This window comes from Eucyclogobius newberryi, unplaced genomic scaffold, assembly GCF_026437365.1.
Source record: "Eucyclogobius newberryi isolate DKJ021-1_F unplaced genomic scaffold, fEucNew1.0.hap1 SCAF_421, whole genome shotgun sequence".
NCBI classification, from domain to species: Eukaryota; Metazoa; Chordata; class Actinopteri; order Gobiiformes; family Gobiidae; genus Eucyclogobius; species Eucyclogobius newberryi.
The window spans coordinates 19,729-44,768 of record NW_027316081.1 but is presented as its reverse complement, the minus strand read 5'-3'; the positions used below and the strand labels follow the sequence as shown (position 1 = coordinate 44,768).

The 25,040-nt window shown below is 56.2% G+C and overlaps 1 protein-coding gene across 1 annotated transcript in view; it reads left to right on the top strand.

Moving 5' to 3' along the window:
• Positions 1-20,352, top strand: part of LOC140379586 (gamma-aminobutyric acid receptor subunit alpha-4-like) — a 34,608-nt gene extending 14,256 nt beyond the window's left edge. The window contains exons 4-8 of the mRNA XM_072464271.1: positions 4,642-4,724; positions 5,705-5,848; positions 6,610-6,762; positions 18,295-18,551; positions 19,655-20,352. Of these exons, the coding sequence (XP_072320372.1) occupies positions 4,642-4,724; positions 5,705-5,848; positions 6,610-6,762; positions 18,295-18,551; positions 19,655-20,284 (1,267 nt within the window). The 3' untranslated portion in view covers positions 20,285-20,352. The remainder of the gene's footprint in view (positions 1-4,641; positions 4,725-5,704; positions 5,849-6,609; positions 6,763-18,294; positions 18,552-19,654) is intronic.
• The last annotated feature ends 4,688 nt before the right edge of the window (positions 20,353-25,040 follow it).

Here is a 25,040-nt window from a genome sequence, read left to right as displayed (position 1 = left end):
GGAGGAGCCTGTCTCTGTGGGAGGAGCGTGTCTCTGTGGGAGGAGCCTGTCTCTGTGGGAGGAGGAGCGTGTCTCTGTGGGAGGAGCCTGTCTCTGTGGGAGGAGGAGCCTGTCTCTGTGGGAGGAGGAGCATGTCTCTGTGGGAGGAGCGTGTCTCTGTGGGAGGAGCCAGTCTCTGTGGGAGGAGGAGCATGTCTCTGTGGGAGGAGCGTGTCTCTGTGGGAGGAGCCAGTCTCTGTGGGAGGAGGAGCATGTCTCTGTGGGAGGAGCATGTCTCTGTGGGAGGAGCCAGTCTCTGTGGGAGGAGGAGCATGTCTCTGTGGGAGGAGCGTGTCTCCATGGGAGGAGCGTGTCTCTGTGGGAGGAGCCTGTCTCTGTGGGAGGAGCGTGTCTCTGTGGGAGGAGCGTGTCTCTGTGGGAGGAGCATGTCTCTGTGGGAGGAGCCTGTCTCTGTGGGAGGAGCCTGTCTCTGTGGGAGGAGCGTGTCTCTGTGGGAGGAGCCTGTCTCTGTGGGAGGAGGAGCATGTCTCTGTGGGAGGAGCGTGTCTCTGTGGGAGGAGCCTGTCTCTGTGGGAGGAGCCTGTCTCTGTGGGAGGAGCCTGTCTCTGTGGGAGGAGCCTGTCTCTGTGGGAGGAGCCTGTCTCTGTGGGAGGAGGAGCGTGTCTCTGTGGGAGGAGCGTGTCTCTGTGGGAGGAGCCTGTCTCTGTGGGAGGAGCCTGTCTCTGTGGGAGGAGCGTGTCTCTGTGGGAGGAGCGTGTCTCTGTGGGAGGAGCCTGTCTCTGTGGGAGGAGCGTGTCTCTGTGGGAGGAGCATGTCTCTGTGGGAGGAGCCTGTCTCTGTGGGAGGAGCCTGTCTCTGTGGGAGGAGCGTGTCTCTGTGGGAGGAGCCTGTCTCTGTGGGAGGAGGAGCATGTCTCTGTGGGAGGAGCGTGTCTCTGTGGGAGGAGCCTGTCTCTGTGGGAGGAGGAGCATGTCTCTGTGGGAGGAGCCTGTCTCTGTGGGAGGAGCCTGTCTCTGTGGGAGGAGCCTGTCTCTGTGGGAGGAGCCTGTCTCTGTGGGAGGAGGAGCATGTCTCTGTGGGAGGAGCCTGTCTCTGTGGGAGGAGCCTGTCTCTGTGGGAGGAGCGTGTCTCTGTGGGAGGAGCCTGTCTCTGTGGGAGGAGCCTGTCTCTGTGGGAGGAGCGTGTCTCTGTGGGAGGAGCCTGTCTCTGTGGGAGGAGCCTGTCTCTGTGGGAGGAGCGTGTCTCTGTGGGAGGAGCCTGTCTCTGTGGGAGGAGCCTGTCTCTGTGGGAGGAGCCTGTCTCTGTGGGAGGAGCGTGTCTCTGTGGGAGGAGCCTGTCTCTGTGGGAGGAGCCTGTCTCTGTGGGAGGAGGAGCATGTCTCTGTGGGAGGAGCCTGTCTCTGTGGGAGGAGCCTGTCTCTGTGGGAGGAGCCTGTCTCTGTGGGAGGAGCCTGTCTCTGTGGGAGGAGCCTGTCTCTGTGGGAGGAGCCTGTCTCTGTGGGAGGAGCGTGTCTCTGTGGGAGGAGCCTGTCTCTGTGGGAGGAGCCTGTCTCTGTGGGAGGAGCGTGTCTCTGTGGGAGGAGCCTGTCTCTGTGGGAGGAGCCTGTCTCTGTGGGAGGAGCGTGTCTCTGTGGGAGGAGCATGTCTCTGTGGGAGGAGCCTGTCTCTGTGGGAGGAGCCTGTCTCTGTGGGAGGAGCCTGTCTCTGTGGGAGGAGCGTGTCTCTGTGGGAGGAGCCTGTCTCTGTGGGAGGAGCCTGTCTCTGTGGGAGGAGCGTGTCTCTGTGGGAGGAGCCTGTCTCTGTGGGAGGAGGAGCGTGTCTCTGTGGGAGGAGCCTGTCTCTGTGGGAGGAGCCTGTCTCTGTGGGAGGAGCCTGTCTCTGTGGGAGGAGGAGCATGTCTCTGTGGGAGGAGCGTGTCTCTGTGGGAGGAGCCAGTCTCTGTGGGAGGAGGAGCATGTCTCTGTGGGAGGAGCGTGTCTCTGTGGGAGGAGCCAGTCTCTGTGGGAGGAGGAGCATGTCTCTGTGGGAGGAGCCTGTCTCTGTGGGAGGAGCCTGTCTCTGTGGGAGGAGGAGCGTGTCTCTGTGGGAGGAGCCTGTCTCTGTGGGAGGAGCCTGTCTCTGTGGGAGGAGCGTGTCTCTGTGGGAGGAGCCTGTCTCTGTGGGAGGAGGAGCGTGTCTCTGTGGGAGGAGCCTGTCTCTGTGGGAGGAGGAGCCTGTCTCTGTGGGAGGAGGAGCATGTCTCTGTGGGAGGAGCGTGTCTCTGTGGGAGGAGCCAGTCTCTGTGGGAGGAGGAGCATGTCTCTGTGGGAGGAGCGTGTCTCTGTGGGAGGAGCCAGTCTCTGTGGGAGGAGGAGCATGTCTCTGTGGGAGGAGCATGTCTCTGTGGGAGGAGCCAGTCTCTGTGGGAGGAGGAGCATGTCTCTGTGGGAGGAGCGTGTCTCTGTGGGAGGAGGAGCGTGTCTCTGTGGGAGGAGCATGTCTCTGTGGGAGGAGCCAGTCTCTGTGGGAGGAGGAGCATGTCTCTGTGGGAGGAGCGTGTCTCCATGGGAGGAGCGTGTCTCTGTGGGAGGAGCATGTCTCTGTGGGAGGAGCCTGTCTCTGTGGGAGGAGCGTGTCTCTGTGGGAGGAGCGTGTCTCTGTGGGAGGAGCATGTCTCTGTGGGAGGAGCCTGTCTCTGTGGGAGGAGCCTGTCTCTGTGGGAGGAGCGTGTCTCTGTGGGAGGAGCCTGTCTCTGTGGGAGGAGGAGCATGTCTCTGTGGGAGGAGCGTGTCTCTGTGGGAGGAGCCTGTCTCTGTGGGAGGAGCCTGTCTCTGTGGGAGGAGCGTGTCTCTGTGGGAGGAGCATGTCTCTGTGGGAGGAGCCTGTCTCTGTGGGAGGAGCCTGTCTCTGTGGGAGGAGCGTGTCTCTGTGGGAGGAGCGTGTCTCTGTGGGAGGAGCATGTCTCTGTGGGAGGAGCCTGTCTCTGTGGGAGGAGCCTGTCTCTGTGGGAGGAGCGTGTCTCTGTGGGAGGAGCCTGTCTCTGTGGGAGGAGGAGCATGTCTCTGTGGGAGGAGCGTGTCTCTGTGGGAGGAGCCTGTCTCTGTGGGAGGAGCCTGTCTCTGTGGGAGGAGCCTGTCTCTGTGGGAGGAGCCTGTCTCTGTGGGAGGAGGAGCGTGTCTCTGTGGGAGGAGGAGCGTGTCTCTGTGGGAGGAGCCTGTCTCTGTGGGAGGAGCCTGTCTCTGTGGGAGGAGCGTGTCTCTGTGGGAGGAGCGTGTCTCTGTGGGAGGAGCCTGTCTCTGTGGGAGGAGCGTGTCTCTGTGGGAGGAGCATGTCTCTGTGGGAGGAGCCTGTCTCTGTGGGAGGAGCCTGTCTCTGTGGGAGGAGCGTGTCTCTGTGGGAGGAGCCTGTCTCTGTGGGAGGAGGAGCATGTCTCTGTGGGAGGAGCGTGTCTCTGTGGGAGGAGCCTGTCTCTGTGGGAGGAGCCTGTCTCTGTGGGAGGAGGAGCATGTCTCTGTGGGAGGAGCCTGTCTCTGTGGGAGGAGCCTGTCTCTGTGGGAGGAGCCTGTCTCTGTGGGAGGAGCCTGTCTCTGTGGGAGGAGGAGCATGTCTCTGTGGGAGGAGCCTGTCTCTGTGGGAGGAGCCTGTCTCTGTGGGAGGAGCGTGTCTCTGTGGGAGGAGCCTGTCTCTGTGGGAGGAGCCTGTCTCTGTGGGAGGAGCGTGTCTCTGTGGGAGGAGCCTGTCTCTGTGGGAGGAGCCTGTCTCTGTGGGAGGAGCCTGTCTCTGTGGGAGGAGCATGTCTCTGTGGGAGGAGCCTGTCTCTGTGGGAGGAGCCTGTCTCTGTGGGAGGAGCCTGTCTCTGTGGGAGGAGCGTGTCTCTGTGGGAGGAGCCTGTCTCTGTGGGAGGAGCCTGTCTCTGTGGGAGGAGGAGCATGTCTCTGTGGGAGGAGCCTGTCTCTGTGGGAGGAGCCTGTCTCTGTGGGAGGAGCCTGTCTCTGTGGGAGGAGCCTGTCTCTGTGGGAGGAGGAGCATGTCTCTGTGGGAGGAGCCTGTCTCTGTGGGAGGAGCCTGTCTCTGTGGGAGGAGCGTGTCTCTGTGGGAGGAGCCTGTCTCTGTGGGAGGAGCCTGTCTCTGTGGGAGGAGCGTGTCTCTGTGGGAGGAGCCTGTCTCTGTGGGAGGAGCCTGTCTCTGTGGGAGGAGCGTGTCTCTGTGGGAGGAGCATGTCTCTGTGGGAGGAGCCTGTCTCTGTGGGAGGAGCCTGTCTCTGTGGGAGGAGCCTGTCTCTGTGGGAGGAGCCTGTCTCTGTGGGAGGAGCGTGTCACATGTGTTTCAGGTCAAAGGTTAAATGTGAAGAGTTTATGGAACAGGAGCTTTTAAACGCTGCATAATGTAAAGCTCTAAACACATGTAATAAAACTCTAAAAACATGTAATAAAGCTCTAAACACATGTAAACACATGTAATAAAGCTCTAAACACATGTAATAAAGCTCTAAAAACATGTAATAAAGCTCTAAACACATGTAATAAAGCTCTAAACACATGTAATAAAGCTCTAAACACATGTAATAAAGCTCTAAAACATGTAATAAAGCTCTAAACACATGTAATAAAGCTCTAAACACATGTAATAAAGCTCTAAACATGCATTACTCATGTGTCCTCAGGCTGACCATCAGCGCCGAGTGTCCCATGAAGCTGGTGGACTTTCCCATGGATGCTCACGCTTGTCCTCTCAAGTTCGGCAGCTGTAAGTACAACCGTGTCCTCCAGGGGGCGCCAGTGCCAGCCACGCCCACATTTTAGTCTCTATGTGACATAGAGAGCTGGACAGAAGAAGAGCAGGACAGAAGAAGAGCGGGACAGAAGAGCAGGACAGAAGAAGAGGAGGAGTTGGCGGCAATGTGGGCGGGATGTGGGCGGAGATGTGGGCGGGATGTGGGCGGGGATGTGGGCGGGATGTGGGCGGGATGTGGGCGGGGATGTGGGCGGAGAAGTGGGCGGGGATGTGGGCGTGATGTGGGCGGAGATGTGGGCGGGATGTAGGCGGTGATGTGGGCGGGATGTGGGCGGTGATGTGGGCGGGATGTGGGCGGGATGTGGGCGGTGATGTGGGCGGTGATGTGGGCGGGATGTGGGCGGGATGTGGGCGGTGATGTGGGCGGGATGTGGGCGGGATGTGGGCGGTGATGTGGGCGGTGATGTGGGCGGGATGTGGGCGGTGATGTGGGCGGTGATGTGGGCGGTGATGTGGGCGGGATGTGGGCGGGGATGTGGGCGGGATGTGGGCGGTGATGTGGGCGGGATGTGGGCGGTGATGTGGGCGGGATGTGGGCGGGATGTGGGCGGGATGTGGGCGGTGATGTGGGCGGGATGTGGGCGGTGATGTGGGCGGTGATGTGGGCGGGATGTGGGCGGTGATGTGGGCGGGATGTGGGCGGGATGTGGGCGGGATGTGGGCGGTGATGTGGGCGGGATGTGGGCGGTGATGTGGGCGGGATGTGGGCGGGATGTGGGCGGGATGTGGGCGGTGATGTGGGCGGGATGTGGGCGGTGATGTGGGCGGGATGTGGGCGGGATGTGGGCGGTGATGTGGGCGGTGATGTGGGCGGTGATGTGGGCGGGATGTGGGCGGGATGTGGGCGGTGATGTGGGCGGGATGTGGGTGGTGATGTGGGCGGGATGTGGGTGGAGACAGGGGGTAATATTTCAGCTGGTTTCCTCTCACAGACGCGTATCCAAAGACTGAGATGGTCTACACCTGGACTAAAGGCCCCGCCCACTCGGTGGAAGTCCCTCCAGAGTCGTCCAGTCTGGTCCAGTACGACCTCATCGGACAGACCGTTTCCACGGAGACCATCAAGTCCATCACAGGTCAGTCTGCTGCCCCCCAGCCATGAGGTTGTGGGTTAGACTCCTGAGTGTTCTGTGCAGATCTCTCTTTTGGCCTGATGTGAATAATGCAGTGTATTTGTACTTTCAGGAGAGTACTAACACTGGTATATTTGTACTTTCAGGAGAGTACTAACACTGGTATATTTGTACTTTCAGGAGAGTACTAACACTGGTATATTTGTACTTTCAGGAGAGTACTAACACTGGTATATTTGTACTTTCAGGAGAGTACTAACACTGGTATATTTGTACTTTCAGGAGAGTACTAACACTGGTATATTTGTACTTTCAGGAGAGTACTAACACTGGTATATTTGTACTTTCAGGAGAGTACTAACACTGGTATATTTGTACTTTCAGGAGAGTACTAACACTGGTATATTTGTACTTTCAGGAGAGTACTAACACTGGTGTATTTGTACTTTCAGGAGAGTACTAACACTGGTATATTTGTACTTTCAGGAGAGTACTAACACTGGTGTATTTGTACATTCAGGAGAGTACTAACACTGGTGTACTTGTACTTTCAGGAGAGTACTAACACTGGTGTACTTGTACTTTCAGGAGAGTACTAACACTGGTGTACTTGTACTTTCAGGAGAGTACTAACACTGGTGTACTTGTACTTTCAGGAGAGTACTAACACTGGTGTACTAGTACTTTCAGGAGAGTACTAACACTGGTGTACTAGTACTTTCAGGAGAGTACTAACACTGGTGTACTTGTACTTGTACTTTCAGGAGAGTACGCGGTGATGGCAGTACATTTTCACCTGAAGAGGAAGATGGGATACTTCATGATCCAGACTTACATCCCGTGTATCATGACCGTGATTCTGTCCCAGGTCTCGTTCTGGATCAACAAGGAATCTGTGCCGGCCAGAACCGTGTTCGGTACTAAACCAGGACTAAACCAGGACTAAACCAGGACTAAACCAGGTCTAAACCAGGACTAAACCAGGACTAAACCAGGACTAAACCAGGTCTAAACCAGGACTAAACCAGGACTAAACCAGGTCTAAACCAGGACTAAACCAGGACTAAACCAGGACTAAACCAGGTCTAAACCAGGACTAAACCAGGACTAAACCAGGTCTAAACCAGGACTAAACCAGGACTAAACCAGGTCTAAACCAGGACTAAACCAGGACTAAACCAGGTCTAAACCAGGACTAAACCAGGACTAAACCAGGTCCAAACCAGGACTAAACCAGGGCTAAACCAGGTCTAAACCAGGACTAAACCAGGTCCAAACCAGGACTAAACCAGGACTAAACCAGGACTAAACCAGGTCTAAACCAGGACTAAACCAGGTCTAAACCAGGACTAAACCAGGACTAAACCAGGTCTAAACCAGGACTAAACCAGGACTAAACCAGGTCTAAACCAGGACTAAACCAGGACTAAACCAGGTCTAAACCAGGACTAAACCAGGACTAAACCAGGTCCAAACCAGGACTAAACCAGGACTAAACCAGGTCTAAACCAGGACTAAACCAGGTCCAAACCAGGACTAAACCAGGACTAAACCAGGTCTAAACCAGGTCTAAACCAGGACTAAACAAGGACTAAACCAGGTCTAAACCAGGACTAAACAAGGACTAAACCAGGTCTAAACCAGGACTAAACCAGGTCTAAACCAGGACTAAACCAGGACTAAACCAGGACTAAACCAGGTCTAAACCAGGTCTAAACCAGGTCTAAACCAGGACTAAACAAGGACTAAACCAGGTCTAAACCAGGACTAAACAAGGACTAAACAAGGTCTAAACCAGGACTAAACCAGGTCTAAACCAGGACTAAACCAAGTCTAAACCAGGACTAAACCAGGACTAAACCAGGACTAAACCAGGTCTAAACCAGGACTAAACCAGGACTAAACCAGGACTAAACCAGGTCTAAACCAGGACTAAACCAAGTCTAAACCAGGACTAAACCAGGACTAAACCAGGACAAAACCAGGTCTAAACCAGGACTAAACCAGGTCTAAACCAGGACTAAACCAGGTCTAAACCAGGACTAAACCAGGTCTAAACCAGGACTAAACCAGGACTAAACCAGGTCTAAACCAGGTCTAAACCAGGACTAAACCAGGACTAAACCAGGACAAAACCAGGTCTAAACCAGGACTAAACCAGGACTAAACCAGGTCTAAACCAGGACTAAACCAGGACTAAACCAGGACTAAACCAGGTCTAAACCAGGACTAAACCAGGACTAAACCAGGACAAAACCAGGTCTAAACCAGGACTAAACCAGGTCTAAACCAGGTCTAAACCAGGACTAAACCAGGACTAAACCAGGTCTAAACCAGGACTAAACCAGGACTAAACCAGGACTAAACCAGGTCTAAACCAGGACTAAACCAGGTCTAAACCAGGACTAAACCAGGACTAAACCAGGTCTAAACCAGGGCTGTGTGGGAGGGGCTGTGTGGGAGGGGCTGTGTGGGCGGGGCTGTGTGGGCGGGGCTGTGTGGGAGGGGCTGTGTGGGAGGGGCTGTGTGGGAGGGTCCTCAGATAAACAATGTCAACGAAAATCAAGAAATAGATTAAGTCCTGGACAGAAAATAACGCGCATGAGTTTGTAGTACAAATACATTCTGCTGTCGGCACGGTAACGCTGTCGGTACGGTAACGCTCACCACATGGTAATGCTGTCGGCACGGTAACGCTGTCGGCACAGTAACGCTGTCGGCACAGTAACGCTGTCGGCACGGTAACGCTGTCGGCACGGTAACGTGGTATAAAGTATTACAGTCGCAGTAACTTCCCCGACACAGCGAGAAACAGCTCCGTTCTAAATAAAGCCGGCTCTGGTCTATAAATCACGGCCGATGCTTTAGCGTTCTCATTAATCTGACCCTGTTTCAGCTGCAGCCGAGGAATCTGGGGAATAACGGCTCCGCAAGGAACGCCACAAACCTGTGTTCAAGCGAAAGGAACGCCACAAACCCGTGTCCGAGCGAAAGGAACGCCACAAACCCGTGTTCAAGCGAAAGGAACGCCACAAACCCGCGTTCAACGAAAGGAACGCCACAAACCCGTGTCCGAGCGAAAGGAACGCCACAAACCCGTGTCCGAGTGAAAGGAACGCCACAAACCCGTGTTCAAGCGAAAGGAACGCCACAAACCCGCGTTCAACGAAAGGAACGCCACAAACCCGTGTCCGAGCGAAAGGAACACCACAAACCCGTGTTCAAGCGAAAGGAACGCCACAAACCCGTGTTCAAGCGAAAGGAACGCCACAAACCCGCGTTCAAGCGAAAGGAACGCCACAAACCCGTGTCCGAGCGAAAGGAACGCCACAAACCCGTGTCCGAGCGAAAGGAACGCCACAAACCCGTGTTCAAGCGAAAGGAACGCCACAAACCCGCGTTCAACGAAAGGAACGCCACAAACCCGTGTCCGAGCGAAAGGAACACCACAAACCCGTGTTCAAGCGAAAGGAACGCCACAAACCCGTGTCCGAGCGAAAGGAACGCCACAAACCCGTGTCCGAGCGAAAGGAACGCCACAAACCCGTGTTCAAGCGAAAGGAACGCCACAAACCCGTGTTCAAGCGAAAGGAACGCCACAAACCCGCGTTCAAGCGAAAGGAACGCCACAAACCCGTGTTCAAGCGAAAGGAACGCCACAAACCCGCGTTCAAGCGAAAGGAACGCCACAAACCCGTGTCCGAGCGAAAGGAACGCCACAAACCCGTGTCCGAGCGAAAAGAACGCCACAAACCCGTGTTCAAGCGAAAGGAACGCCACAAACCCGTGTCCGAGCGAAAGGAACGCCACAAACCCGTGTCCGAGCGAAAGGAACGCCACAAACCCGTGTTCAAGCGAAAGGAACGCCACAAACCCGCGTTCAACGAAAGGAACGCCACAAACCCGTGTCCGAGCGAAAGGAACACCACAAACCCGTGTTCAAGCGAAAGGAATGCCACAAACCCGTGTCCGAGCGAAAGGAACGCCACAAACCCGTGTCCGAGCGAAAGGAACGCCACAAACCCGTGTTCAAGCGAAAGGAACGCCACAAACCCGCGTTCAAGCGAAAGGAACGCCACAAACCCGTGTTCAAGCGAAAGGAAAGCCACAAACCCGCGTTCAAGCGAAAGGAACGCCACAAACCCGTGTTCAAGCGAAAGGAACGCCACAAACCCGCGTTCAAGCGAAAGGAACGCCACAAACCCGTGTCCGAGCGAAAGGAACGCCACAAACCCGCGTTCAACGAAAGGAACGCCACAAACCCGTGTCCGAGCGAAAGGAACGCCACAAACCCGCGTTCAACGAAAGGAACGCCACAAACCCGTGTCCGAGCGAAAGGAACGCCACAAACCCGTGTTCAAGCGAAAGGAACGCCACAAACCCGCGTTCAAGCGAAAGGAACGCCACAAACCCGTGTTCAAGCGAAAGGAACGCCACAAACCCGCGTTCAAGCGAAAGGAACGCCACAAACCCGTGTCCGAGCGAAAGGAACGCCACAAACCCGTGTTCAAGCGAAAGGAACGCCACAAACCCGCGTTCAAGCGAAAGGAACGCCACAAACCCGTGTTCAAGCGAAAGGAACGCCACAAACCCGCGTTCAAGCGAAAGGAACGCCACAAACCCGTGTTCAAGCGAAAGGAACGCCACAAACCCGCGTTCAAGCGAAAGGAACGCCACAAACCCGTGTCCGAGCGAAAGGAACGCCACAAACCCGTGTCCCACCGAAAGGAACGCCACAAACCCGTGTTCAAGCGAAAGGAACGCCACAAACCCGCGTTCAAGCGAAAGGAACGCCACAAACCCTTGTCCGAGCGAAAGGAACGCCACAAACCCGTGTCCGAGCAAAAGGAACGCCACAAACCCGTGTCCGAGCGAAAGGAACGCCACAAACCCGTGTTCAAGCGAAAGGAACGCCACAAACCCGCGTTCAACGAAAGGAACGCCACAAACCCGTGTCCGAGCGAAAGGAACACCACAAACCCGTGTTCAAGCGAAAGGAACGCCACAAACCCGTGTCCGAGCGAAAGGAACGCCACAAACCCGTGTCCGAGCAAAAGGAACGCCACAAACCCGTGTCCGAGCGAAAGGAACGCCACAAACCCGTGTTCAAGCGAAAGGAACGCCACAAACCCGCGTTCAAGCGAAAGGAACGCCACAAACCCGTGTTCAAGCGAAAGGAACGCCACAAACCCGCGTTCAAGCGAAAGGAACGCCACAAACCCGTGTTCAAGCGAAAGGAACGCCACAAACCCGCGTTCAAGCGAAAGGAACGCCACAAACCCGTGTCCGAGCGAAAGGAACGCCACAAACCCGCGTTCAACGAAAGGAACGCCACAAACCCGTGTCCGAGCGAAAGGAACGCCACAAACCCGCGTTCAACGAAAGGAACGCCACAAACCCGTGTCCGAGCGAAAGGAACGCCACAAACCCGCGTTCAACGAAAGGAACGCCACAAACCCGTGTCCGAGCGAAAGGAATGCCACAAACCCGTGTTCAAGCGAAAGGAACGCCACAAACCCGCGTTCAAGCGAAAGGAACGCCACAAACCCGTGTCCGAGCGAAAGGAACGCCACAAACCCGTGTCCCACCGAAAGGAACGCCACAAACCCGTGTTCAAGCGAAAGGAACGCCACAAACCCGTGTCCGAGCGAAAGGAACGCCACAAACCCGTGTCCCACCGAAAGGAACGCCACAAACCCGTGTTCAAGCGAAAGGAACGCCACAAACCCGTGTCCCACCAAAAGGAACGCCACAAACCCGTGCCCGAGCGAAAGGAACGCCACAAACCCGTGCCCGAGCGAAAGGAACGCCACAAACCCGTGCCCGAGCGAAAGGAACGCCACAAACCCGTGTCCGAGCGAAAGGAACGCCACAAACCCGTGTCCGAGCAAAAGGAACGCCACAAACCCGTGTCCGAGCGAAAGGAACGCCACAAACCCGTGTTCAAGCGAAAGGAACGCCACAAACCCGCGTTCAACGAAAGGAACGCCACAAACCCGTGTCCGAGCGAAAGGAACACCACAAACCCGTGTTCAAGCGAAAGGAACGCCACAAACCCGTGTCCGAGCGAAAGGAACGCCACAAACCCGTGTCCGAGCAAAAGGAACGCCACAAACCCGTGTCCGAGCGAAAGGAACGCCACAAACCCGTGTTCAAGCGAAAGGAACGCCACAAACCCGCGTTCAAGCGAAAGGAACGCCACAAACCCGTGTTCAAGCGAAAGGAACGCCACAAACCCGCGTTCAAGCGAAAGGAACGCCACAAACCCGTGTTCAAGCGAAAGGAACGCCACAAACCCGTGTCCGAGCGAAAGGAACGCCACAAACCCGCGTTCAACGAAAGGAACGCCACAAACCCGTGTCCGAGCGAAAGGAACGCCACAAACCCGCGTTCAACGAAAGGAACGCCACAAACCCGTGTCCGAGCGAAAGGAACGCCACAAACCCGCGTTCAACGAAAGGAACGCCACAAACCAGTGTCCGAGCGAAAGGAACGCCACAAACCCGTGTTCAAGCGAAAGGAACGCCACAAACCCGCGTTCAAGCGAAAGGAACGCCACAAACCCGTGTTCAAGCGAAAGGAACGCCACAAACCCGCGTTCAAGCGAAAGGAACGCCACAAACCCGTGTCCGAGCGAAAGGAACGCCACAAACCCGTGTCCCACCGAAAGGAACGCCACAAACCCGTGCCCGAGCGAAAGGAACGCCACAAACCCGTGCCCGAGCGAAAGGAACGCCACAAACCCGTGTTCGACCCGACGGAGAAAAAGACACTTTTAACAGCTTCAAACACAAATACGCAACGACTTTGTGCCAAACACTATCAAAGAAATGTAGACGAATCTGCAGTGACTTTAAAGCGACAGAGCGGGACGTGAAGTGGATGTTCTGTTTGAAAACGGGCGTGTCACGTGGGACTTGGCCCGAGTCCCGGTCTGAGACGGGGATTTGTGGAGGACCTTTTCCGAGGGAAGCGGAGGTCACGGGATTATGTGAACGGACATATTCAAATCTGATCCTGAAAGTCGAGGGATAAACACAAGAACGACGTCTGCTCTGTGCTGACGAGGAAAAGAGAAACGTCACATGAGAGCGTCCTCCAGGGGGCGTGTCCTCCAGGGGGCGTGTCCTCCAGGGGGCGTGTCCTCCAGGGGGCGTGTCCTCCAGGAGTCGTGTCCTCCAGGGGGCGTGTCCTCCAGGGGGCGTGTCCTCCAGGAGTCGTGTCCTCCAGGAGTCGTGTCCTCCAGGGGGCGTGTCCTCCAGGAGTCGTGTCCTCCAGGAGTCGTGTCCTCCAGGGGGCGTGTCCTCCAGGAGTCGTGTCCTCCAGGGGGCATGTCCTCCCAGGGGCGTGTCCTCCAGGAGGCGTGTCCTCCAGGGGGCGTGTCCTCCAGGAGGCGTGTCCTCCAGGGGGCGTGTCCTCCAGAGGGGTGTCTTCCAGGAGGCTTGTCCTCCAGGGGGCGTGTCCTCCAGGGGGGCGTGTCCTCCAGGGGGCGCTGTCACATGTGAGCGTCCTCCAGGGGGCGTGTCCGCCAAGGGGCGTGTCCTCCAGGGGGCGTGTCCTCCAGGGGGTGCTGTCCTCCAGGGGGCGTGTCCTCCAGGGGGCGTGTCCTCCAGGGGTCGTGTCCTCCAGGGGGCGTGTCCTCCAGGAGTCGTGTCCTCCAGGGGGCGTGTCCTCCCAGGGGCGTGTCCTCCCAGGGGCGTGTCCTCCAGGAGGCGTGTCCTCCAGGGGGCGTGTCCTCCCAGGGGCGTGTCCTCCAGGAGGCGTGTCCTCCAGGGGGCGTGTCCTCCAGAGGGGTATCTTCCAGGAGGCTTGTCCTCCAGGGGGCGTGTCCTCCAGGAGGCGTGTCCTCCAGGGGGCGTGTCCTCCAGGGGGGCGTTCCTCCAGGGGGCGCTGTCACATGTGAGCGTCCTCCAGGGGGCGTGTCCGCCAAGGGGCGTGTCCTCCAGGGGGCGTGTCCTCCAGGGGGTGCTGTCCTCCAAGGGGCGTGTCCTCCAGGGGGCGTGTTCTCCAGGGGGCGTGTCCTCCAGGGGGCGTGTCCTCCAGGAGTCGTGTCCTCCAGGGGGCGTGTCCTCCCAGGGGCGTGTCCTCCAGGGGGCGTGTTCTCCAGGGGGCGTGTCCTCCAGGGGGCGTGTCCTCCAGGAGTCGTGTCCTCCAGGAGTCGTGTCCTCCAGGGGGCGTGTCCTCCCAGGGGCGTGTCCTCCAGGGGGCGTGTTCTCCAGGGGGCGTGTCCTCCAGGGGCCGTGTCACAGAGATGTAGAGCTGGTTTAGAGCATGTTGTTGGGAGTGAAAACGTCTCTAAATAAAAGTTTCAGATCAGATTGTACGTGTTCCAAGCTGTGGGAGCAGCTTATCATGGGGTAACAACCAATTTTGATCCATTTAACTTATAATAATGTAACAAAGTAAAACAAGCGTTATGAGGGTTTGATCTGTGATTGTAAAAACTCCTCCAGGTTTAATCAGAACTAAACCAGGACTTTTTGTTTCTTAAAAAGCCTGAATTAAATGATAAAAAACACAACAAAATGTAACTCATGAAGGTTTGGCTTTAAAGAAAGAATAAAACAGATCAAGTCAGCGCGGCGCGGCAGGAGCCAGTGTTTAGAGCTCATTAGCTCGTCTCCTTTAATGAAATATTCAGATTTAGAGTTCATGCCTTATTAACCTCTAAGAATCTCCAAACCATTTATTCTGAAATGTTTCTCCAGCTCTCACTTCAAAGAATGATACAGCAAGCAGTTTAGTCCTGGTTTAGTCCTGGTTTAGTCCTGGTTTAGTCCTGGTTTAGACCTGGTTTAGACCTGGTTTAGTCCTGGTTTAGTCCTGGTTTAGACCTGGTTTAGTCCTGGTTTAGTCCTGGTTTAGTCCTGGTTTAGTCCTGGTTTAGTCCTGGTTTAGACCTGGTTTAGTCCTGGTTTAGTCCTGGTTTAGACCTGGTTTAGACCTGGTTTAGTCCGGGTTTAATCCTGGTTTAGTCCTGGTTTTGTCCTGGTTTAGTCCTGGTTTAGTCCTGGTTTAGACCTGGTTTAGACCTGGTTTAGTCCTTGGACTCAGACGAGAGAGAGAACACAGACTCACAGACAAGAGGCGAAAAACAGAGAAACACAAAAGAATCATTTGTCTCAAACTCTGACTTGTTTCCACTGATGCTAACGACTATGTGGAGCCTTAGCAACACAGAGCTAGCAAAGCACATTAGCAACACAGAGCTAGCAAAGCACGTTAGCAACACAAAGCTAGCAAAGCACGTTAGCAACAGCTGTTTCCTGTTCACGGCACTCGCTTTGTCAAGCGCTACAATCTGATATTTCCAGGTCATAAAGCGTCTGACATTAGCATTAGCATTAGCATGACATAAAGAGAGGTTCAAACGCCACGCCCCTCACACACGCTAGCTTTAACCACGCCCCTCACACACGCTAGCTTTAACCACGCCCCTCACACACGCTAGCTTTAACCACGCCCCTCACACACGCTAGCTTTAACCACGCCCCTCACACACACTAGCTTTAGCCACGCCCCTCACACACACTAGCTTTAGCCGCGCCCCTCACACACACTAGCTTTAGCCACGCCCCTCACGCACGCTAGCTTTAGCCACACCCTCACGCACACTAGCTTTAGCCACGCCCCTCAAACACTAGCTTTAGCCACGCCCCTCACACGCACTAGCTTTAGCCACGCCCCTCAAACACTAGCTTTAGCCACGCCCCTCACACGCACTAGCTTTAGCCACGCCCCTCACACACACTAGCTTTAGCCACGCCCCTCACACACACTAGCTTTAGCCACACACCTCACACACACCCCCGCTCTCACCCGCTCTCACCCGCTCTCATCCCGCTCTCACCCGCTCTCACCCGCTCTCACCCGCTCTCATCCGCTCTCATCCCGCTCTCACCCGCTCTCACCCGCTCTCACCCGCTCTCACCCGCTCTCATCCCGCTCTCACCCCCTCTCACCCGCTCTCACCCGCTCTCACCCGCTCTCATCCCGCTCTCACTCGCTCTCACCCGCTCTCACCCGCTCTCACCCGCTCTCACTCGCTCTCACCCGCTCTCACCCGCTCTCACCCGCTCTCATCCCGCTCTCACCCGCTCTCACCCGCTCTCACCCGCTCTCACCCGCTCTCATCCCGCTCTCACCCGCTCTCATCCCGCTCTCACCCGCTCTCATCCCGCTCTCACCCGCTCTCACCCGCTCTCACCCGCTCTCATCCCGCTCTCACCCGCTCTCACCCGCTCTCACCCGCTCTCATCCCGCTCTCATCCGCTCTCACGCGCTCTCACCCGCTCTCACCCCGCTCTTACGCGCTCTCACCCGCTCTCACCCGCTCTCACCCTGCGTTGCAACAATGAAATTTCCCCATGTGGGACAATAAAGGAATATCTTATCTTATCCCGCTCTCACCCGCTCTCACCCGCTCTCATCCCGCTCTCACCCGCTCTCACCCGCTCTCACCCGCTCTCATCCCGCTCTCACCCGCTCTCACCCGCTCTCACCCGCTCTCATCCGCTCTCACCCGCTCTCACCCGCTCTCACCCGCTCTCATCCCGCTCTCACCCGCTCTCACCCGCTCTCACCCGCTCTCACCCGCTCTCACCCGCTCTCACCCCGCTCTCACCCGCTCTCACCCCGCTTTCACCCGTTCTCACCCCGCTCTCACCCGCTCTCACCCGCTCTCACCCCGCTCTCACCCGCTCTCATCCCGCTCTCACCCGCTCTCACCCCGCTCTCACCCCGCTCTCACCCCGCTCTCATCCCGCTCTCACCCCGCTCTCACCCGCTCTCACCCCGCTCTCACCCGCTCTCACCCGCTCTCACCCGCTCTCACCCCGCTCTCACCCCGCTCTCACCCGCTCTCACCCGCTCTCACCCCGCTCTCACCCGTTCTCACCCCGCTCTCACCCGCTCTCACCCCGCTCTCACCCCGCTCTCACCCGCTCTCACCCCGCTCTCACCCGTTCTCACCCCGCTCTCACCCGCTCTCACCCGCTCTCACCCGCTCTCTCCCCGCTCTCACCCGCTCTCACCCGCTCTCACCCGCTCTCATCCCGCTCTCACCCCGCTCTCACCCCGCTCTCACCCGCTCTCACCCTGCTCTCACCCGTTCTCACCCCGCTCTCACCCGCTCTCACCCGCTCTCACCCCGCTCTCACCCCGCTCTCACCCGCTCTCACCCGCTCTCACCCCGCTCTCACCCCGCTCTCACCCGCTCTCACCCCGCTCTCACCCCGCTCTCACCCGCTCTCACCCCGCTCTCACCCGTTCTCACCCCGCTCTCACCCGCTCTCACCCGCTCTCACCCCGCTCTCACCCCGCTCTCATCCCGCTCTCACCCCGCTCTCACCCCGCTCTCACCCGTTCTCACCCCGCTCTCACCCGCTCTCACCCGCTCTCTCCCCGCTCTCACCCGCTCTTACCCGCTCTCACCCGCTCTCATCCAGCTCTCACCCGCTCTCACCCGCTCTCATCCCGCTCTCGCCCGCTCTCGCCCGCTCTCACCCGCTCTCACCCCGCTGTCACCCCGCTCTCACCCGCTCTCACCCGCTCTCACCCGCTCTCACCCCGCTCTCACCCGTTCTCACCCCGCTCTCACCCGCTCTCACCCGCTCTTACCCGCTCTCACCCGCTCTCTCCCCGCTCTCACCCGCTCTTACCCGCTCTCACCCGCTCTCATCCAGCTCTCACCCGCTCTCACCCGCTCTCACCCGCTCTCATCCCGCTCTCGCCCGCTCTCACCCGCTCTCACCCCGCTGTCACCCCGCTCTCACCCGCTCTCACCCCGCTCTCACCCGTTCTCACCCCGCTCTCACCCGCTCTCACCCGCTCTCACCCCGCTCTCACCCGCTCTCACCCGCTCTCACCCCGCTCTCACCCGCTCTCACCCCGCTCTCACCCGTTCTCACCCCGCTCTCACCCGCTCTCACCCGCTCTCACCCCGCTCTCACCCGCTCTCACCCCGCTCTCACCCGTTCTCACCCCGCTCTCACCCGCTCTCACCCGCTCTCACCCGCTCTCTCCCCGCTCTCACCCGCTCTTACCCGCTCTCACCCGCTCTCATCCAGCTCTCACCCGCTCTCACCCGCTCTCACCCCGCTCTCACCCGCTCTCACCCCGCTCTCACCCGCTCTCACCCGCTCTCACCCCGCTCTCACCCGCTCTCACCCCGCTCTCACCCGTTCTCACCCCGCTCTCACCCGCTCTCACCCGCTCTCACCCGCTCTCTCCCCGCTCTCACCCGCTCTTACCCGCTCTCACCCGCTCTCATCCAGCTCTCACCCGCTCTCACCCGCTCTCACCCCGCTCTCACCCGCTCTCACCCCGCTCTCACCCGCTCTCACCCCGCTCTCACCCGCTCTCACCCCGCTCTCACCCGCTCTCACCCGCTCTCACCCCGCTCTCACCCCGCTCTCACCCGCTCTCACCCGCTCTGTCTCTGGTTACAGGGATCACCACAGTCCTCACCATGACGACGCTCTCCATCTCGGCGCGACACTCTCTTCCTAAAGTCTCGTACGCCACGGCCATGGACTGGTTCATCGCCGTGTGTTTCGCCTTCGTCTTCTCGGCGCTCATCGAGTTCGCCGCCGTCAACTATTTCACCAACGCCGAGCTCGAGAGGAGCAAGAGGAAGAGGCCCAGATGCCCTCCCGTGCCACGCTCCACTCCTGTCAGAGCCACGGAGTCTGAGGAAGCGCTGCAGGTGAAGAAACTGAGACTAAACCAGCTCTAAACCAGGTCTAAACCAGGACTAAACCAGGTCTAAACCAGGTCTAAACCAGGACTAAACCAGGTCTAAACCAGGTCTAAACCAGGTCCAAACTAGGTCTAAACCAGGTCTAAACCAGGTCTAAACCAGGTCTAAACCAGGACTAAACCAGGTCTAAACCAGGACTAAACCAGGTCTAAACCAGGACTAAACCAGGACTAAACCAGGTCTAAAACAGGACTAAACCAGGACTAAACCAGGTCTAAAACAGGACTAAACCAGGACTAAACCAGGTCTAAAACAGGACTAAACCAGGACTAAACCAGGTCTAAACCAGGACTAAACCAGGTCTAAAACAGGTCTAAACCAGAAAACCTCTAGTGTTTGAATCCCTCTCTCTTGGGGCTAATCCTGCAGCTGATGGAGCTCGTTAATCTGACGAGTGAGAGTCACAGAGCAAAGGCCTCAAACCCGGCGTTAAGTGACGAGACGTTTAGAGCCGACACGAGCTGAACATATGTCACATGATCAGATCAACATATGTCACATGATCAGATCAACATATGTCACATGATCAGATCAACATATGTCACATGATCAGATCAACATATGTCACTGAAGCAAAGGACAGACATGAAGCAAACTAAATCATATCTGAAGGAGTCAGAAACATTCATACTCCATCACCTCCTCCATCACCTCCTCCGTCACCTCCTCCATCTCCTCCTCCATCACCATGTGGTACACTGGAGCCACAGCCAGGGACAAACACAGACTACAGCGCCCTCTGCTGAGCAGGTGATCGGTTGCAGACTTCCATCTCTGCAGGAGGCCACTCCCCTCAGGCAGGAGGCCACTCCCCTCAGGCAGGAGGCCCCTCCCCTCAGGCAGGAGGCCCCTCCCCTCAGGCAGGAGGCTACAGTCCATCCGGACCAGAACCTCCCCTCGGCCGTTGGACTCATGAACACTTCTTAACTCCTCCCACCTCAACACTCACACAGAGGGAGGGACCATGGATGTATTATGGGAGGGACTTACATAGTTCCTGGTTTAGTCCAAAACTATCAAATGTTTCACTCTGGACTTTTCTCTTTCAGCAAAACCCCGACTCCAACGGGAACCTGCGCAAGCGCATCACCTACATCACGCACGAGTCTCGTGTGCAGCTGCGAGCTCAGTCCACGTCCAGCCTGTCGGCCGTGGGTCGCCCTCACCGAGCTGCAGTGTGGCGCCCTCTGGCCCGCGGAGGAGTGAACTGCAGCTCCACCACGCTGTCCCACCGCAGCGGCCCGCTCAAGTCCGAGAGTCTGCTGAGCGTGGCCTCGTCCTCCGCTCAGCTGCTCCGGAGCGCGCCGCTGCAGGCCGCCTCCACGCCCGACGTCATGAGCGCCAACGCCTCCACGCCCGACGTCATGAGCGCCAACGCCTCCACGCCCGACGTCATGAGCGCCAACGCCTCCACGCCGCCCCGACGCGGCGCCTACGCCACGGCGGCCTCGTCCTCGTCGCTGCAGCAGCTCCTCGTTCCCAGACTGGAGCGTCTCCAGATGAGGAGCCGAGAGCTGAAGCAGACGCCGTGTTCTCAGCCCAGCGCCGCAGGGACCGGAGGAACCAGCAAGATCGACAAATACGCACGTATCCTGTTCCCCGTGTCGTTTGGGGCCTTCAACATGGTCTACTGGGTGGTCTACCTGTCCAAGGACACCACAGTGGGACAAGGACGCTGAACCAGGACAAAACCGTAATAAGGACTAAAAAGGACTGAAACAGAATTAGAACTGGACTGACCCAGGACTGAAGGTCAGGACTGAAGGTCAGGACTGAAGGTCAGGACTGAAGGTCAGGACTGAAGGTCAGGACTGAAGGTCAGGACTGTTCTTGCTCCTGTAACACACACGTCACACTCATCAGAGGTTCTGCTGCAGAAGAGCCTCGTGCACTCAAACTGCTGTTGCTTGTTTGTTGCTATGGAGATTATCAACAGTTCAGGGGTAGCCACAGACTGGACGTGGCTCGTCTGTTAGCCGCCGCGCCTCCTGCTCTGCTCCTCTTCCTCTGTCACTGCTGCTTCAGACTCAACATTCTGGACTTCAAATGTTCTTATTAAAAAGCTCGACACGATCCTGGTGTTTTTATTCCACTTTTATATTTGTAAATCCAGATATGAACAACAATGACTGACCAATCAGCAGCCGTCTTTCCCCGAGGTCCAGCTCGCGTTAGCAACAGGTTTGATTGACAGCTAGCTCGGCTCAGGGGAAGGCGCATGGACCTTCTACATCCTCGCCCCTGATTGGCTCTGTGGCTCCACGTTAGGCGCTACAGCTGCTAGCATCGATTAGCTCCAGACAAATCGAGACAAACACTTCTATAACAGCGGTTCTGATTATTGTTGTATGTTCATTTTTAATCTTGATTTCACAAAAGATAAAAATGTTTATCCACGCCCACTTTGACAATTCAACCAATCACGATGCAGTTGTCTGACCTTCTGAAAGAACATAGGTTTCGCTTATGAAAGATGAATTTAGCCTTAAAACAGGACAAAACCATGAATTAACCAGGACTTAACGCACCTGGACGTGCGCCAAACGCACCTGGATGAGCACCTAGACCCGCCCCAAACGCACCTGGACTCACCCACCCCAAACGCACCTGGACCCACCCCAAACACACCTGGACCCGCCCCAAACGCACCTGGACTCACCCACCCCAAACGCACCTGGACCCACCCCAAACACACCTGGACCCGCCCCAAACGCACCTGGACTCACCCACCCCAAACGCACCTGGACCCACCCCAAACACACCTGGACCCGCCCCAAATGCACCTGGACCCACCCCAAACGCACCTGGACTCACCCCAAACGCACCTGGACCCACCCCAAACACACCTGGACCCGCCCCAAACGCACCTGGACCCGCCCCAAACGCACCTGGACCTGCCCCAAACACACCTGGACCCGCCCCAAACACACCTGGACCCGCCCGGTTTAAGGACTCAAACGTCGTCCTCTTTCGTCCTCTGGATGTGAATGCGTCCGGCGCTCGGAGCGTGACCTTTCACCCTGCAAAGCCGGCTTTAAGATGGATTACTCGTCCGGGAGCAGCGCTGAATTATTGACGACGTGAATATTCTTTTGCGGATAAAGACGCAGATGTTCATTTTGTCTGCTCTTTAAGCCGCTTTGTGTTGGAGCTCAGATGAAGACGATACGTTTAGAGCCGCGTTGGCACCAAAGTGAGGCCAAAGCAATAAAACAACACGTTTCCCTCAAAGTTTACGCCACGTTCATATCGCTGCTGTCCAAGACTAACAAAATAAAAAGTGACAATGACTCAAACTAAATGATTAAAGTGATGACTAAAACTCGCACTTAAAGTAGATATTTTGTTGACTGATAATTTCACGCTTCAGTGTTTTTGGTTCAAAAACTGTTTTTGGTTTCATCAACAAACTTCATATTTGTCGACTAAAACTAGACTTCAAATTTCTTGTCAAAATGAACAAAGTAACAAGTACAAAAGTAAAGTGTAAATGTAATAAAGTCAATTCAGTTTGGCCGCAGCAGATTTATGGTGGAAGCTTCTGTGAGACCTGCTGCTAAATATAAAGCCTTTGATTCCTGGGGAAGCAGGAAGTGCGCCGTTAGCATGCTAATGTTTGTTAGCATGGTAATGTTTGTTAGCATGTTAATGTTTGTTTGCTTTGCATGAGACTCGTGAACAGTCCATCGAGTATTCGAATATTTGATGGTCGAGAGAAAAGTGCTGATAACAGTTTGCAGAATGTCCTTCCCAGTCTCATCCCCATTTCACACTGTCCTGTCCTGTCCTGTCCAACAAAGACTACGGGACAAAGAATCCTAAATAACAATAAAAGCTACATTTCATGGTCACATGGAGCCGAGCTTTTATATTCACGAATAAAACACTTTCCTTTATAAAGTGGTGAGAGTTTTCTCATCGAGGCTCCTCCCACCGAGCGGTTAGAGCTCCGCCTCCCGACAACATCACATGACCCACCGTCAAACACACGTGAGGTCAAGTGGCAACTATAAACTGACCCTAATGGATGAATGTGAGAGTGAAAGTTTGTGTGTCTCTGTCTCTATGGCAACAAGCCCCTGAACCCAGCCTGAGGCCCAAAGTCCCCCGCCTGAGGCCCAAAGTCCCCTGCCTGAGGCCCAAAGTCACCCATCGGAGGCCCAAAGTCACCAACCTGAGGCCCAAAGTCACCCGATTGAGGCCCAAAGTCACCAGCCTGACGCCCAAAGTCCCCCACCTGAGGCCCAAAGTCACCCATCGGAGGCCCCAAGGCCCGAATTCACCCGCCTAAGGCCCAAGATCACCAATCGGAGGCCCAAAGTCACCCGCCTGAGGGCCAAAGTCCCCCATCTGAGGCCCAAAGTCCCCCACCTGATGTCCAAAGTCACCCGCCTGAGGCCCAAAGTCATCCACCTGAGGCCCAAAGTCACCCGCCTAAGGCCCAAAGTCACCCGCCTGAGGCCCAAAGTCATCCACCTGAGGCCCAAAGTCACCCGCCTAAGGCCCAAAGTCACCCGCCTAAGGCCCAAAGTCCCCTGCCTGAGGCCCAAAGTCACCCATCGGAGGCCCAAAGTCACCAACCTGAGGCCCAAAGTCACCCGCCTGATGCCCAAAGTCCCCCGCCTGAGGCCCAAAGTCCCCTGCCTGAGGCCCAAAGTCACCCATCGGAGGCCCCAAGGCCCGAATTCACCCGCCTAAGGCCCAAGATCACCAATCGGAGGCCCAAAGTCCCCCACCTGATGTCCAAAGTCACCCGCCTGAGGCCCAAAGTCATCCACCTGAGGCCCAAAGTCACCCGCCTAAGGCCCAAAGTCACCCGCCTAAGGCCCAAAGTCACCCACCTGAGGCCCAAAGTCCCCCACCTGATGTCCAAAGTCACCCACCTGAGGCCCAAAGTCCCCCACCTGATGTCCAAAGTCACCCGCCTGAGGTCCAAAGTCACCCGCCTGAGGCCCAAAGAACCAAGTGGGAGAAAATGAATGAATTCCACTTTTAAACCTAACTATCACACTTTAATGTTATTAATGTGTGATATTAAAGGAATATCTTATCTTATTATATTATACATTTTCTACCGCTTATTCCCTTTCGGGGTGGCGGGTGACTGGATTCTGTCCCAGTGACTTTGGGCCTTAGGCAGGTACATCCTGGACAGTTTAACACAGACCCACAGTAACACGAGGAGAACATGCAAACTCCATCCAGAGAGATCATGTGATGTTGGTCTGGTCCGGGAATTGAACCCATGATCTCCTTCTTGGGAGGCAAGAGCGCTAACCGCCTTTGCCACCCAACAATACATATTGTATTAAAGTATATTATATATTGTATTAAAGTATATTATGTATTATATTAAAGTATATTATATTTTATATTAAAGTATATTATATTTCTGAAGCTTTCTGTCAGAGCGGCACCTGTCAATCATCTCAAGGATCAAGGAGACGAGGAACTAGGACACTTCTCTGGTTTAGGACACTTCTTTAGGACTCTATAGTTGAACCTGGTGGAGCAGCGCCCTCTAGTGGCCCAGAGTCACATGTGCGTGAGATTCTTTAAAACGTGTTTCAAATGTGGAATATTCAAAGGCTAAAATTGTGTTTTGTTTCAATTCATTTTTGTCACTCCCAAAGTCACAACAGCAGTTTCTTCAACACATGTCCCATTGTCCCGTGTCCTTAGAGACATGTCCCATTGTCCCGTGTCCTTAGAGACATGTCCCATTGTCCCGTGTCCTTAGAGACATGTCCCATTGTCCCGTGTCCTTAGAGACATGTCCCAGTGTCCCGTATCCTTAGAGACATGTCCCATTGTCCCGTGTCCTTAGAGACATGTCCCAGTGTCCCGTATCCTTAGAGACATGTCCCATTGTCCCGTGTCCTTAGAGACATGTCCCAGTGTCCCGTGTCCTTAGAGACATGTCCCATTGTCCCGTGTCCTTAGAGACATGTCCCAGTGTCCCGTGTCCTTAGAGACATGTCCCATTGTCCCGTGTCCTTAGAGACATGTCCCAGTGTCCCGTGTCCTTAGAGACATGTCCCATTGTCCCGTGTCCTTAGAGACATGTCCCAGTGTCCCGTGTCCTTAGAGACATGTCCCAGTGTCCCGTGTCCTTAGAGACATGTCCCATTGTCCCGTGTCCTTAGAGACATGTCCCAGTGTCCCGTGTCCTTAGAGACATGTCCCATTGTCCCGTGTCCTTAGAGACATGTCCCAGTGTCCCGTGTCCTTAGAGACATGTCCCAGTGTCCCGTGTCCTTAGGGACATGTCCCATTGTCCCGTGTCCTTAGAGACTTGTCCCAGTGTCCCGTGTCCTTAGACACATGTCCCAGCGTCCCGTGTCCTTAGACACATGTCCCAGCGTCCCGTATCCTTAGAGACATGTCCCAGCGTCCCGTGTCCTTAGAGACATGTCCCAGTGTCCCGTGTCCTTA